Source organism: Daucus carota, chromosome 1 (assembly GCF_001625215.2).
Source record: "Daucus carota subsp. sativus chromosome 1, DH1 v3.0, whole genome shotgun sequence".
NCBI classification, from domain to species: Eukaryota; Viridiplantae; Streptophyta; class Magnoliopsida; order Apiales; family Apiaceae; genus Daucus; species Daucus carota.
This window is the reverse complement of record NC_030381.2, coordinates 26,289,881-26,307,311: the sequence shown is the minus strand read 5'-3', so window position 1 is coordinate 26,307,311 and position 17,431 is coordinate 26,289,881. Positions and strand designations below refer to the sequence as shown.

Sequence of the window (17,431 nt, the reverse complement as noted above, 5' to 3'; positions counted from 1 at the left end):
GATTTCCAGTAAGCAGCAAATCATCTACATAGGCAAGTACTGCAGTAAAATCACCAGTAATGGAATTAAACTTGATAAACAAAGAATAATCTTGCTTGGACTGAATGAATCCTAATTCCAATAGGTGCTTAGTAAGCTCCACATTCCACTGTCTTGCTGCTTGTCTGAGACCATAAAGAGATCTCTTAAGTCTACAAACCAGACCAGGAAGACAGTTATAACCAGGAGGAGGCTGCATATATAGTTCTTCATCCACAAAACCATGCAAAAAAGCATTGTTGATATCAAGCTGGTGCAAAGCCCACTGTTTTGCAGAAGCTAAAGGAATAAGAACTCTCACAGTAGTAAACCTAGCCACAGGACTAAAAGTGCATTTGTAGTCTTTGCCTTTGATTTGCTTATCACCTCTGGCCACCAATCTGGCCTTGCACTTATTTAGAGTACCATCAGGATTAAACTTTGCCTTATACACCCACTTACAACCAATAGCAGTTTTCCTGGGAGGTAAAGGAACCAGTTCCCAAGTCTGATTCTGTTCCAAGGCCTGTAATTCAGATTCCATGGCTGCAATCCACTTTGGATCATTCTGAGCCTGATAGTAAGAAGTAAGCTCATGAATAGATAGCATCTTGTCCAAAGTGACCAAGTAAGCAGAACCAAAAGAAAGCAGTTCAGTCTCAGCAAAAACATTAAATGCCTGAGAATGTGTTGGAACAGACTTCTTAGGTGCAGCAACCACAAAGTCATCAAATCTCTTAGGCAGAGTAGACACTCTTGCAGATTTTCTAACCATGGTCTGTGATGTGTCAGAATAATCTGAAACATCAGGATTATTAAGATGAAAATCTGCAGAACTTGTAGCATGAAGATCATCTGTCACAGTCTAAGAAGACACATTTTGCTGATTTGATTGCTGAGTAGAAGGAACCAATATAGTCTCAAGATCAGCAGAAAAATCAGGTTGCATAGTTGAAGTAGAAGCATGATCAGATACCGATTGTTTAAAAGGAAAAATGTTTTCCTTAAACACTACATCCCTACTAACAAAGGTTTTATGATTATCCAAATCATCAAGCTTGTATCCTTTTTGACCATAAGGATATCCAATGAAGACACATTTTAAGGACCTGGAAGCAAACTTATCAGAAGTTTTAATGGCTGCATAGCACAAACAACCAATTGTCCTTAATTCTGAATCATCAGGAGGTGAATTCATGAGAACCTGATATGGAGATTTCCATGATAAAACTGAAGATGGCATCAAATTTATAAGGTAAGTTGAAGCCATAATGCAATCCCCCCAAAACTTGAGAGGCAAATTTGCATGAATCCTCAAAGCTCTGGCAGTATCAAGCAAGTGCCTATGCTTTCTTTCAACACGACCATTCTGTTAAGGATTACACTTCTTTGATGAACAATTCCCAGAGAAGCAAACAAAGATACACAAAACTCCTGTACTATTTCAGTACCATTGTCACTCCTTACAGTTTTGACATCCACACCAAACTGCTTCTTGACATAAGAGAGAAATGCAGAAATAATCTGAGGTACTTGAGTCTTAGAATGCAACAAAGTAGTCCAAGTATTTCTAGAATGATCATCTAGAACAGTAAGAAAGTAAGAAGCACCAGATAAGGATGGAGTTTTGTAAGGACCCCATAAATCAATATGAATCAAGTCAAAACAACAAGAAGCCAAAGAGTTGGACTCATGGAAAGGCAACTTATGATGTTTTGCAAGCATACAGGATTCACAATGAAATTCAGACAGAGATTTGGCAGAAGTTTTATCAGACAAATGCCTAAACTTCTGAACAGACATGTGACCAAGTCTGGTATGAAATAGTTCAAGAGAAACATCATGTTGAACAACATGAAAAGCATTGTTAATCAAACTAGAATGAGGTGTAATCATGAATTTATACAGTCCTCCATGTCTAGTTCCAGAAAGTTTAACAACAAGAGAATTCTTGTCTTTAAAGAAACAACAAGAAGGTTGAAAATCAGCAACCAAATCATGTTGATCTAAAAGTCTAGCAACAGACAACAAATTATGTTTAAACTCTGGAATGTAGAAAACCTTAGACAAAGTGATCTCAGAGTTTAGAAATACAGTACCAACAGTTTTAACCTGCTTAATAGTACCATCAGGTAAAGTAATATGCAAAGGTATAGCAAGCTGCTCAGTACTGAGAAACACATCCAGAGAAATTGCCATGTGATCACTTGCTCCTGTATCAATCACCCAAATACAACCATCTGAAGTGCTGCTGACAGAGTTAACTTGTGAATCAGACATAGTATCCACAAAATTCACATTAGAATCTGTAGAAGAATGTGATGCAGACTGATTCATCTGCATAAACCTCATAAAATCCTTGTATAATGCATAATGTGAATTATCAACTGGAAAGGAAGATTCCTGAACAGAAAAATCCAATGGAGATTCCTGGATATTTGCAGCAAAGCTCTGACTACTCTTATTGCCAGATGTGTTAGCAGATACATCACTTGTCTTGCCAGAGTTGCCTGTATTTCCTTTATACCATTCAGGATACCCTACCAGTTTGAAACATTGATCCTTCAAATGTCCTTTTATCTTACAATGCTCACAAAACCGATCAAGTTTATTTTTCTTAAGATCCTTCACATCTTTCTTAGAAGAAAACTTAGAATTCTGAGAATTGTTGTTACTGTTGACTACAGACATCAAGGCACTCATTTCTACAGATTGAGAAATAGCCAAAGCATTTTGCCTTTCAATCTGCTGTAGCATATGATATACTCGATTCACAGAAGGCAATGGATCCATACTCAAAATATTTATCTTAGCTTGATCATAAGACTTATTCAATCCAGCAATGAATTGAATCAATTGTTTCAATTGATCTCCTTCAACAATTTTCTTAAGAAATCCACAAGAACACTTAAGCAAAGCACCACAAGAACATTCAGGAATAGGATCTAAAACATGTAATTGATCCCAAACTTTCTTCAATTTGTTGTGATATTGAACAATTGAATCATCATTCTGTTTTACTGACATAAGATTCTTATGCAGATCATACAATTGAAGAGCATTAGAATGTCCGTACCTTTCAGCAAGTTCAAGCCACAATTCTCGAGCTGAAGCTGTAAAAATGAAGCTCTCTGCAATTGACTTGTCAATTGAATTAATCAACCAGCTGCACACCATATAATCATTTCTGATCCATTGTTGCAGTTCCTCAGAATCATCAGCCGGACGAACAAGAGATCCGTTCGTGAAACCGAGTTTGTTCTTGGCTCCAAGTGCGTTAGTTACACTGCGATGCCAATTAACATAGTTGTTTCCATTGAACAAAACATGACCTAATTGTGCGTTAGAATTATCATTCGATGATAGAAAATACGGATCATTGTAAACAAGAGCTGCGCTGACAGGCATTCCAGATAAAGCGGACTGTGAATTTGTTGTCATGACTCGATGTAGAAAAACTTGAAAACAAAGGTTAAATGGCGGAAATGATAGCGTGAAGAGGAGATAGCACCTGCGTGCTCTGATACCATTTGGAAATAATAGGAGAGCAACTCAGATTGTATTGCATAAAATGTATGTACAAAAACAGTATTTACAAGCATTAAAGTTGTCCACTACTTGCAGCATAACAGACTATATATAGACTTAAAGTCTAACTGATTTTCCCGCTCAAATTACTCTCAAAGAGTTGACTGAGTTGACTAAGACTATCCTTATAATCTTGATAGAAGCGATGAACTTAAATAACACGTAGATAGAGAAAACTTCAGGAACTGATATGGGATAGCTGATGCATCTTAAAAAGGATATGAATATATGTTCACACTTACCCAAAAAAACTTAATTAAGTCAAGCTACAGAACCTATTCAAATAGTAACAATAAAGAGATTAAAGAAGATGGTAAACGAAATTCTAAAGGATTAAAAACTCTGATCTATGTCCTTTCACTACACAAGAAGATGAAGCTGTCAGGACCTGTCCAGGACACCAGGCCTATTAAACACACACACACACACATATATGGGTCGCGCTCAAGAGAGAACTCATCCTTAAAACAGAACCATAGAACCACTCTGGTTCTGCTGCAGAACCCTAAATTTTAAATAGATTTTCAGAATCTAAATCTAAATAAATATTTTTTGCATCGTTGTATGTGTTCAAAAAAAAAATTAAAATAAAATACACAAAAACGACACTTTTTGCATGTGCAGTTCTGCTGCAGAACCCTTATTCATACCAGAAGGTTCTAAGGATTCTTAGCCTAAGGTTGTGTTCACTTGGAATGAATGGAATGGAGGGAGAATGGAATGAATTTTGTACTCTAAAATGGTGTTCATCAAACAAAATGTATATAATTTTCATTCCTTCAATTATTCCAACCTTACTATTTTAACTATAACTCTAACCCACATGTTTTAGAAGGAATGCTCATTCCATTTGAACATCATGTTTCTTCACAATCTTTCTCACAAACAAATTAACTACATTCATATTTTGTCATCATTATCTCATATTTTCTTCTTTCTTCTTAAAACTCCTATATAATTTTTCATTCCATTTTCCCCTCATTCCATTCCATGAAGTGAACACAGCCTAAGGGTTCTAAGAGGAACATGACCCATATATATAATCTAGTCATCTGAATTGATTTTTTTTAAATTTTAAGTATTATTTTTTTTCCCATTTTCTACTCCAATACTCCAATGTTTTTGTCTACTCTGTAGAACTTAACTCTCTCTCTCTCTATATATATATATATATTATATGTGTGTGTGTATATATATAAGCTGCCACAAGACTTTGTGGCTTTACTAACAAGAATAATTCTTTTATTGATGTATACACACACGCACCCGGTAATATTCGAGAGATCACCAACTCTCCACACATACACGTTGATACCTAATTCAAGCTACTCAATGTTAAGACCTTGTTTCTATTTATACTCATACTAAGATATTATTTTTCCCAACAAATCATCTCCTTGATTTGTAACTGATACAATGCACAAATAACTCGACCAAATTCTCCAAATATTCAAATTCAAGATATACTTCATCTTGAAATCTTTAATAAAGAGCTTTAATAAAGATATACTAGTCGTCGACTCAATAAGCATGAGCTTGATTATGTTTTACTTAAATGAAGGACCAAACATTACTGGCCCCCCAAACTCGAACCTTGTCCTCAAAGTTCAAATGAAGAAACTGTTCATAAATTCTTTCTTTTTTTTCTCTTTTCTTTATGATCAAAGTACCCCTGCATCTCCACCAATAGTATTCTAAATTCCTCCCAGTTGCAAAAACGTTGCCAACTTTCCCTGTGGCAGTACCAAAATACAGTATCATTTTTCAAGCTTGCTACAACAGACCAGACGTTGCTTTGTGGGGATGAGAGATTATTGAGTTCAACATAGTTTTCCGCAGACCAGCCTTCGGCGCTCTCACCTCTAAACGCAGACAATTCAAGTAGCCGCGGAACTGAATTCATAGATGTGCTTAATGGTGGCAATCTAGCAGACATTTTAGTCCTTTGTTCTTTATTTGTGCCACTGTGAAAGTCATCCGGAAGTTGCAAAATCCCAGAACTGCTTGTAGAGGGTCCTATAGTTTCACGAATACGGCTGTCTAATTTTTTGTAAGTATGAGAATCATACTTTCCTTGATGAAAGATATTACTGATTGAAACATTTCAATATCCAGCCTTCGAAAGTCTGAGCCTAGTCCCTCGATATCTGCTTGCATTGCTTCCACTTTCTTATCAAGATAATTGACTTGATTTTCAACCTGTTTCACGCCTTCCACTGGCCCAAGAACGGAGATGCTCTGATACAAATGTCAGGACCTGTCCAGGACACCAGGCATACTAAAGTCTAAACACATATAATATGTATGATAGTGTGTGTGTATATATATTAGCTGCCACAAGACTTTGTGCTTTACTAACAAAAATAATTTTTTTATTGGCGTACACACGCACGCACCAGGTGATTTTCGAGAGATCACCCTCTTTCCACACTCGATTAGGTGATACTCGAGATCACCCACTATCCACACAAACATTGATACCTAATTCAAGCCTACCTCAACCTTCGGACCTTGTTTCTATTTATACTTACACTAAAATATTATTTTTCCTAACAAATCCTCTCCTTGATATGTAACTGACAGAATGCACAAAAAACTCCACCAAATCCTCCAAATATTCAAATTCAAGATATACTTCATCTTGAAATCTAAAATCAAGAACTTTGATTATGTTTTACTTAAATGAAGGGCCTAAAAGAAGCTTAGCTTTTTTCCTATTTTTCTTCAGAAGCTTGGAATCCCAGAACATATTAAGCAGCTATCGACTTAGTATGCAATACACATACACTACATTTACAGGTTTTATTACGTTAACTGTATTAGGTCTTTCGGCTTATATTTCATTGAAAGAACATGTTGCAATTTAGAATCTTTAAAATCCAATACTCCATATGTAATTATCAACTTTGACGGGAACGTCTATATGACTTGTAAGTATTTAATCATATACTCGGTTTTTCTATCTTGGGCCACAATGGCACAGGTTAATTAGCAGTTACTCTCCAATTTTTGAAATGTTATTCAATAACTACCTTGTCCGTCCAACAATTAACAGTAAAATCGTATAAGGAAAATGTAAAGCTACTAGTTGGACTAATTTTGCTAAAATATTTTAAGAAAACTTCTTTAAAATACCTTTTCAGCAAAATTTAATTTTTATAAGTAAATACTTATTGTACATTACAAATATATTTTTTAAGAATAAGTCATAAATTATAGATAATATATATTTTACTGAAATCTGCATATGTTTCTTAGTAAATGAATGAAAAAAGAACTACACATTACAAAGAGCTAGACAAACACGATTTGGGGTAAATTTTAAAATCAAATACATAACAGATAGACTGACAGTAGTTAAATAACAACAAATCATTTAAGTAAGAACAATAAGTATCACTTAACCTTAAAAAAAGAGCGGTAACTACTTCTTCACCAGTTCACAGGATAGTCAAACCCTTAATTAATACATGTGATAGATTATAGTATACATTTTTGGTTCAGTATGTTATTTTGGAAAACCGAAACTTGATGAAAATTTTGGTTTCGGTTTTTCAAATTTTTTGATTTTGGCTCAGTACTAGTTTGGTCGCTCTCCCCTATCTGGTTATCTCTAGCTGAGGTATTAGTCTTCTACTAGGAGCAGATGACATACTATTTGTTTCTCATCGAGTGTCAAAACTAAAGATGTACCGAACTCATGATTTTAGATCATACACATCCAACAGTTCCCATATGAGCAACATCCATAGGTAAAAAAAAATCACAATAAACATGTAGCATTTGACTTCTTAAAGTGATTGGTAATATCAAGCACTTGTAATTGTAAGTGAAGAGTTAAACCAAGGAAGCTAAAATATATATGAAGCAAATTCAAGCTTTACGTTGGAGTCAGACTAACATTCATAATCATGATTATAGGAAGGCCTTCTATCATTATCACTAAGAAGTCGAGAAGTAAAAATATCATAAAACCTCCCTTTTTTACCCTTTTAATGTCTATTCGCTTCTCTCAATTCAAGTTTCTACTTCTCTTTCTCAATTCAATTTTCTACTTCTCATTCTCATCATCTAACTAGTTCCTACATAAATTTATTTTTGGACAACTTGCTTCTATGACAACAAACATAAACTTCCCAGCGCAAGAAATAAAACTCATCTTCAATAAGAAAAGTGACCACTTCCACTCACTCATTTCAGATTTCATGTACTCAAGACATGACCATACAAGTGAAAAACATTTCAGGATCAAATTGTAAACCGCATTAATCTTCAAAATCTAAGGTTGAGTCGAAGCAATTTCGAAAATTCAAGGGTAATGACATTTTCTTACAATGAGCTACTGGAATGTACTTCCTAATAGTTAAAGGCTGGTTTGTAATCTTACAGAAATCAAGGGACTGGCTTATACATTTTAGAAAGTAAGTTACAATTCGGATAAAAATTATAATGCTAAACTAACAGCAATCAGGGACAATAACATAGACATATAAGCTGAGCAAAGACTTAACCATACCTCCCTCTGGTGTCTTAATCACAATCGAAGCAACAATGCCCTGGCTCCGAGCAACTTCTTTCCATTCTTTGCTAGCGAGAGGGTATTTTAAAATTAATTTGGAGTTGAAATTAATCGAAGAAAGTAAAATTGGCATTACTAATATTACTGGCGACATGTTATTCTAAATCCCTGATAGGCTTCTCTTCCCTTTGGAATTTCCGGGTAATTGGGTGAAATTACAATTTGATATTACAGAATATCACTCCAATTGGAAAGGAGAGCCGGAAATTATATCAAAACTAATGAATGGTTTTGATGGGTTCAAGTATAATAGAGGGATGGGTTAATGGGAAATCAGGGTAGCTGGTGGTCAAGGAGAGTGAAAGCTAGTAGTAACTCTGGCGCCAAAGAAACACCGGAGCAGATGTGGCCGAGTGAGCGGGCCAGGCCCGGGTTAGAGTAATAAAGGAACTGAATTGTGAACAAATTTATACCGGAGAGAACACACCGTGTGTCACAAGAGCAACCCTGCCCACAAGAATGTCCTAAATTTTAAAATTTAAGACATTTCAAGCAAATGAGTACTCCAACAATGTTCTAGTGGTGCCTTAAAACACTAGGACACACTACATGTGCCTTATTTATAAGCCACTACCACACTTGTCCTAAACCATTTTAATCCATAAAATATTCACTTTCTCTCTCTTTCCACACCTTTTCATACTTGACTTATATATAGTTGTATTCAAATATATTAATATTTTAATATTAAGACATGAAGATAAGGCATATTGTTGGAGTAGATGTATGTGTATAGTGTCCTAAATCACTAGGACATTATATTTTATTATATATATAGGGCTTCTGCTAAGACACTGTTGGACTTGCTCTTAGTACCCTAAACTAAAATTCAAGGGCATTTTGTATAGATAAGTGCTCCAACAATGTCATAGTGGTGTCTTAAAACACCAAAACATCCGCCAAGTGCCTCATCTTTAGGGCATCACTAAGCATGCCCTATTTTACTCCTATCAATAAAAAATATATTTCCCTCACTTTTTACACATCTCTTCTCTCTCATCTTTTCTCTTCCCTCCAACTTTAATTCAAATATAATACTATTTTAATCATAAGACACACTTATAAGGCATACTGTTGGAGTGAATATACAAAAATCATGTCTCAAATCACTAGGACGCTATATTTTATTATATTTTTAAATCATCTAGTTGGACATTGTTGGACTTGCTCTTAAAACACGAGAATATCAAACAAGTGCCTTATTAACGAGGCACCATTGTGCATGCCCTGAACCATTTACTAGTTTCCTTTCATTTTTCTTCACCCTCATTTTCATTTCCCTTTAATAATGATTCAAATATATTATTATTATTTTAATAATAAAGCACAATAATGAGGCATATTGTTAGAGGTGATATATGAAGATGATGTCCTAAATCGCCAGGACACTATTTTTTATTATATCTATAAAACACACACTTATCATAATGTTATCCCTCGCAGATTGTATTTCTATTAAATCTGGTCTCATTATATTACATTAGATATTTTTTTTTTGTCAGGATTACATTAGATATTTTTAATCCAAAACAAATTAACAAATTATTTCCTTATTCCTTTTTTAGTTGTCAAATTTATATTTTTATTAGTCAAATTGACTAATTTTGCATCAAAGATTATAAGTCACTATATCATTATTTTAAAAATCCGAAAATTACATTTTAAAGTAGATTAAAAATTATTTCCAGTGATATATTTTTTTTATTTTATCAATTGATAAAAAATCAATAAATTTTTGGTCAAACTTTGTTCAATTTAACCGGTACAAAACCAAATGTGACAACTAAAAGGGACGGAGGAAGTATATTTTAATTGTAGAACCATATAAGTTTTCAGAAAAACAAATAAATTACATTAGATATTATAGTTCTAATATAAAACACATTTATAAATATAATCTGATAGAAATTTGTGTCAAATATATAAAATCATGTCATATGAATACTTTTTTTTTTTTGAAACTAACAGAGTCATTTTATTAACTCAAACAATCATAAGAAAGAGCCTCCAACAAACACGTAGGAGGAGATGTGAATAAATTGCGGGAATTTACTAAGCAAGGGATTCTAGCGATTTCATGTGCTACCCTGTTAGCATTCTTCCGGATAAAAACAACTGAAACTCTCTGCAAACTACTATTGCAATTATCGATGATAGTTCAAATTTTGACCGCAAATTGCATTGTCATATGAATACTTAAAATATAAATTCAGATGAGACGTGAAAAATAAAAATTGATATTACATATAAAACTATTTATATCACCTAGATCATTTCAATGAGACAAGAATTAATACAAATATATTCCTTAGATCATCAAAATGACTAGAAAATCCGTATAATGTTATCCCTCGCGGATTGTAACAGCTCTTCCCACTGCCGATAATAGCATGGTTGCCTTTTTCTTGTGCACGTACAGGAGTTTGTGTTGATGAATGCAAACATTAAAATGGCATTAATCATTTATCTAAAATGAATATTTGAGAAAGAGAAAATATCCGAAAATCCTGTGAATGCAGTTGCCGAGTGCCTCCATGAACCGGAACAAAAGTTGACCCGTGTACGTTTCAAGTAAACCTGCCGAAGCATACTTTCGAACAGCCTCACAATGACGCAAACATAACAAAATTGGGGTTAAATAATAAGGTAACTAAACATCTGTGAAGTCCTACTGGTAACAAGTACAATTAAACAACCTAGCTCTGCTGAAATATACATATTAAAACGATTGCAGAATTTATCCATAACCTATTTCCTTGCTCCCAAAATCAGTTAACACTCGTCTACATTTCAATGCATGCATCATTTTGCAGAAGCTCTGAGGTACACAGGAAGAGGAGGATTTCATAGGCTCAAAAGGGTTCTCGAAAAAACAAGGTTCATCAGGTTATCTGGATAGAAACAAAACAAAACTACAGATAGCTAACTTTTTCTTTGACAATTCAAATGAGTATCTGTTCTCATATTTCTCCGGTGGGTGAGAGTGGAACCCGGGTGTCCGGGGACAATACAACCTTCAGTTTTTGTGAACCTTTCATTAACGCACTTCAATATTGAACAGGGACTCTGGATTTCGTTTATATGTATTCAAGTGAATTACATCTTGTCATAAACAACAACGAAAAAGAAAGCCTCGTGCTAGTATGCAAACCATGCAAAGTGCTGAGACCTACATACTGCTATAGCAAAATAGAATGCTAATCATCACATAAATTCTCAACTCAAACACAAATTTCTTAAAAATAAAAATAAAAGAGGCCCTCTGTTTTCAAGGTGCATGATGATGAATGGGCAGATCAAGCAACAGCTTAATTGTTGATTTTTTCAACGATCTGGCGAGTTGCATACATTCCCACACGTCCCTGTCACAAGCAATTAAAACCCAATCCTCCTCGTCATCTTGGTATTTGATACTGAAACTTTTCCTCTCCAAGTGCAGCCTCTCAATCACATTGTTCTCTAATTCTGCCATTCCTGATGAACCAGGTAGTTTAAACCTTATGTTAATGCCATTATAAGTGACCTTTACGGTCATCTCATTCAACTCCTGGCCTGTACGAGCCACAATTGTATCCTGCACAGGAGTAGTGCCTGAATAAGAAAAGTTTCTTATACTTGGTTCCTCGTTCTTTAGTTTTGTTGTGAGCTTAGAAGATACGTCGCCATCCATCCTTCTCTTTCTATTTTGCCACCTCTTAATACCATAATCTCTACATAGGCGCTTGAATGTAGATCGACTAACTGCAAAAACTCATTAGAATAAGATACACTGCTATATACTTGTGTAATTATAGTTCAGCATTAGTTAAATTTTTACAAATAAATCCGAAATATAGAAGTGCAATAAGTTTATAGAATAAAAAATATAATATACCACCAAAGCTTGCTGCTGCGTCGTCTAGTGGTCTTCCAAAATGTTTACTAAGACTCTCAAAATTGATAGTTTTCTCGGATTTTCTCTCACTTTCTGATGTATGAGCCTCCATTGATGTTTTATTCTCGACATGGATGGTTGTATCGTCTTCCAACAATATAAATTTCTTTTTTGAGTTATCATCTGGTACTATAAATTCTTTTTGATGTTGAGCTAACAATTTCATGGTAGGCTGAGATGCGGTAGTCATGGCACGCCCAATGTGTTTGTTACTCATAGGTGATTCTTCTACCTGTTCGTTTACTGTAAAACAACCAGATAAATAAAAAGAAACAGCTTTCAATATGCTATCCTAAAAAACAAGGTACAAATTTTTATGCCAATATGTCATTCATCCTGTAAAACAAGTGGTAAGTAACCTCTATCAGCAGTCATAGCATGCTTTTTGAGCTTTGAAGCCTCTTCCAAAGTCATTTCCATAGCTGAAAGATCCATCTCTGCTGCATTCCAATTATGTTCCAAGATATTTTTAAGTTTCTTGTGTTGAGAAGAAAAAGATCGATGTTCAGTACACAAGATATCTGATTCTTGTTCTGATTCATCCACTGCAAAGTAACCAAAATAATAATCGGACAGATAATTTACCGTATGAAAAGAAGAAAAGAGGTTGAAATATGTTAAAAAAGACTAACAATGAACAATCTCTGGGACTTCACTCGGTGTTCTTTTCGACGTTTCCCCAGTGGCAGCTTCTTCATATGAAGTTAAGTTACTACTTTGTTCTGTACCATCTTTAAACAATTTCATAGTGTGAGTATACAGTAAGCCTTCATGCCGAGGAAGAGAGCTATCAGGTTGACCAATATCGAAAGACTTGGGGTTTTCAAGGGTCGAAATGTTGATAACTTTAACTGATGACACATGTACCAATTGTTCTCCTGAAGTGAGCATAAAATTTGGAAGATGTTCCTTCATTTCGACCAACAAAGAGTTCAACAAGGTTTGAGGGTGATAACTATCATTTCCTTGAGAGGGAAAAAGGAACTCAAGCACATAAGCTTTGGATGGCGGGTAAGGGCTATGCAGGCGTATTGTAAAAGAAGCAATTGACCCGCACTTTTGTGCATAGTGTTTGAAGGGGTAATCATCAATGCTGAGTTCTGTTATATCTCTGAAGAAACAGGATTCATGGGAGAAATATCTGGTGCCAACGAGACCTTCATACTTCTTCAAGGGCATGTGTAAACAAACATCTTTGAACTCCCACCAGGATGCTAAATTTTCAAACTCTCTACTGCTAAATTGATGTACCACTCTAAAGGTTTCAGACAGGTCACTGTAAATCCAGTATTGAGCGACAGGTACCTTGAATGTTTGAAATACCCTCTCCAACAAGTGATCTATTTCCGGGATTGCAAATGCTTGACTCTGATAGCAACATATAGATATGTTAGCAATTCGTTTTGTAGGAAAAAACAAATCATCTACAATCTTACATTCATTCTTCCACAAAATAGTAGGCTGCTCGACACATAGAATTTGTAACCCTGCAAGGAAACAATCGTATCGGCATATGTTGTAAACTCCATCTACTTATAACATAAACAGATAAAATGGATTAAATTACCTCGAGAGAGCGACAGTAACATGTAATTGTTTCAAGGTCTTGGTCAAGAGATGAGACAAATTCAACAACACCCTCTGGTAAGCCTAGACATCCAAAAGTATTATACCAAGGGAAACAGAAAGAAGTTCGAATGCCACAGCTTAGAGCAAAATCTCTTTGTGGGTATTCATCTGCAGAGTAATAAGATATATTAGGACTGATTTCAGCCCTGTTCTTCTTGAATACTCTGCTGATGACACCCTTCGGCTTCTCATCATATAATGAAATTCTACAACCGGCTGATTGAGTAGTGTAACGTAAAAGTTGTTCTCTATCGCCTTGTTCATTACAGCCAGTGATTTTACTTGGGTAGTTGGGATCAATCTTCAGCTCATAGAAACCGACCCCAGAAGTTGTCAAGCTTCTCTTCCAAACCTGGATCAGTGAGTTCCGTGGAACACGCTGCTCAATCTCTGCAACACATTCAGAATCTTCTGTTATAGTGTTGTCCTCCATTTCTATAGAATTCTACTGGGGATTCTGTTGCTTTTCTTGAGGTCATCTTTACATAAACCTGTGAACCTACTGTGGTCCATGCACCGAAAGCCCAAGAAATAAAGAAAGCCCAACAACACTAATGAGTCAGTCCAAGACCACCAATATGATTTTAATAGAAAGTGTATAAATATGAGAATGGATGACTCTTTTACCAAAACAATGGTAAAACAATTTAGGGCTGAAAGCTAAGCAAATTAATGTAAGTAGTTAGGCAAGAGAAAAAAAATAGACACAATACTGGTGACGCCGAAAACCTAACATAAGGTAAAAAATCACGGGGGCTGGTTACTCGGCCTAAAAAAAATTCCACTAAAAAAAAGTATCCGAATTGTGTTACAAAATTAGTTTGTAGAAGATAATTCTAGAGTGTGTAATTTTTCTCCCTTTGTTTAGTTGTGTTTATATATAACTCCACTGATAAGAGTCATATCCTCCTCTAACTCTTAGTAGGTTTTTCTCCTTTCTTTCTCCATGTGCATGTAACTTCCCCCACAACTGATGGCACTTCTCCAACTCTTATTTGAATTTTCCTCCTAAGAAGGTAGAATTGTTAGGACTTAGTCTCGATACTTATCTAATGTTAGACTACAATTGTTATCCTTAATTAATTGCACTCTTGTTCTGTCAGCTGGTCTTCAGTTGTGTCAAGATGGCGACCTTTTTCGTCATGTCAGCATTCTTCTCATCGTATCCCGACGACCCTGAAATCTGGACATAACAATAGTCCAGAAAGTATTGTACTTTTAGTAGGGGTGTTCGCGGTGCGGGCGGTGCGGTTTTTTCCTAAAACCGCAAACCAACCCGCGTATGCGGTTTGGGGAAATTCGTAAACCGCAACCGCACCGCGTAATATAAAAACCGCGTAAACCACACCACAAAATTGCGGTGCGGTGTGGTGCGGTTCATGCGGTTTGCGTGGTTTATACATTCAAAAAAATTATACTTTTGAATGACAATATAAATATAATTTTAAAATATATGTATTTAAAAATAATTTTTATAATACACACACACACAAATTTAGAGTTACGATACTCATTAAAAGAAATATAAACTAAAATATGAGTATGATAATGATGAAGATGAAAAGATTTCAACACTTACAAGTCATTTTATTGGAAAACAAATATAATTATAATATTTAATTTGTCGAATTAAAAATAACATTAATTTGTATTGTAAAAATATTAAAATTAAGTTAAGTAACTTGAACGTATATACACACATATAGGAGATAATATCATAATAAATAATCTATCTATATTCTATATAATATAAATATTTGTAATTATATATGATATATTTTTATATATTAGGCGGTGCGGTGCGGTTTGAACCGCGCATGTATAATGTCAAACCGCAACCCGCACCGCACCGCGCGGTTTGTTGAAATTTCAACCCGCAACCGCACCACGAAAAAGAAAAACCGCATTTTGCGGTGTGGTGCGGAGCGGTGCGGGCGGTTTATGCGGTGTGGGCGGTTTGATGAACACCCCTAACTTTTAGTGTAATAGATAGAGTTTGCTGTATAGTGAGAGAGAGAGAGAGTCAAATGTAGTATTCTTATATAATTATTAATAATATTTCGTGCCTTTTCTTTTTGCTAAAAATTTGACTTTATTACGGTTTTAAAAAATTATCAACGTCCCTAGTGAGAAATAGTCAAATTGTATGTAACAATCAGACGAGGTCACCTTCGCCCTTCCAGCCAAAGAGATAGAAACAGAAAAACAAGATGTCACAAGCACAAATCCTCAGAAATCCTACAACATCATGCCAACACGGCTATTTTAATTTCAAGACTGGAAATAAAGCCAACATCTAGTTGACCCTCTCGAGACCTTCTGAGGTCCCGACCTTTTAAGATTCCCAAGTTTCGTAGTAAACACATGTTCATTAACAACGCCTAGTTGCACTTCAAGAAAGTTTTTCTGTCATTTCTCAAACCCCTCTATTAAATCAGTAGTTCTTTAATATTTTTGTTGCTAGGATATTGTAACAATTATATTATTATTAATTAGATTTCCTATAAATAGAACATATTATGCAATACGGAAATAAATTGTATGAAATCTTATTAAAATTTCTAGATTTATTGAATGTAACTAATATGAAGGATTGCTAAACTTTAAGTAAAAGAAAATATATCCATCAAAATCTAGCAGATATGAAAAAATCAGCTAAATTTTAAGCTAAAAAAAATAGGGGTTTTTTTTTTTATAAATATCCAAGTCTAAATGAATTTTTGCAAAAATACAATCACTTTTTGAAACAAATTGCAAAATTACTATATTTCAGAAAATATTTGAAAAAACACGGAGGTTGCATATGCAACCATATCTGCAACTGTTAGCAACCATATATGTAATTTTTAAAAAAAATTGAAAATTATATTTAGTTGCATAATAAGTTGCAACTAGTTGTAAAATGTTAAAAATGAATTCTCGTGCGGAGTCAATAACAATAACACAAAAACAACCACAAAATTAACCAAAAAATCAACGATACTCGAATCTTAAACACCTGCAGCTCACCACCATCACCAACCCATAGCCTCAACTCTAATCTGCTTTTATCGCTCAAACTCAACACAACACAATCAATCATACTCTCTGCCCACCCCCAAATATCACAACACCATCCTCACCTCTTTCGAGCCATTCCTACAAACAATTATTCTCCCAGCCCCGCGCCATCTTTGACCGTCTGACTCCGACGAGCTCAACGTCCGAAAGTGCTGAGAAAGAATGTGAGAGAGAATTAACTTTAAAACGAGCATGATATAAATGAAAGAGATGAGAGAGAGACGGAGAGTGCGAGAGAGGTGATTGTGAGAGACAAAGTGAAAGGAAAGAAAGAGGGGACGGGAGTGAGAAGGAACGATGGAAATCGTATTTATGTAAAGTTTAAAGTTATGTTTTGAAGAAGATAGTAGGTTTGCAATGATTGAGGGGTTACCGTATTATTGGAATTTATATGCTAAAAAAGAGTATATTTCATAAATACTCAAAAAAAAAAAAAAATATCGTTGGACCAAGTTCTCTGAATTTTAGTTATTGATGTCACATAAAATTTTTAGTCATCATCCTCCTGGAGTCTATAAAGTTTATTGTTTCGGAACGGGACAGGGTATTAGTCATTGCAGGTGCTTGGCAAGAAATAAATTGCAAGGTCCAAAACTAATTTGCTAGCAATCACAATTAACATA

The 17,431-nt window shown here is 34.9% G+C and overlaps 1 protein-coding gene across 2 annotated transcripts; it reads right to left on the bottom strand.

Annotated features, from left to right (window-relative positions):
- Positions 1–11,238: 11,238 nt before the first annotated feature.
- On the bottom strand, positions 11,239–14,302 carry LOC108206352 (protein NLP7). Of its 2 annotated transcripts, XM_017376628.2 has the most exons (6): positions 13,687–14,302; positions 13,556–13,606; positions 12,752–13,487; positions 12,479–12,664; positions 12,060–12,362; positions 11,239–11,926 (listed from the first exon to the last, which is right to left on the bottom strand). In XM_017376628.2, the coding sequence occupies exons 1-6, from the start codon at positions 14,179–14,181 to the stop codon at positions 11,454–11,456; spliced, it is 2,244 nt and encodes a 747-aa protein (XP_017232117.1). In that variant the 5' UTR covers positions 14,182–14,302; the 3' UTR covers positions 11,239–11,453. The 2 variants fall into 2 exon arrangements, with proteins under 2 accessions (XP_017232117.1, XP_017232123.1); XM_017376634.2 differs by lacking the exon at positions 13,556–13,606.
- Positions 14,303–17,431: the final 3,129 nt, after the last annotated feature.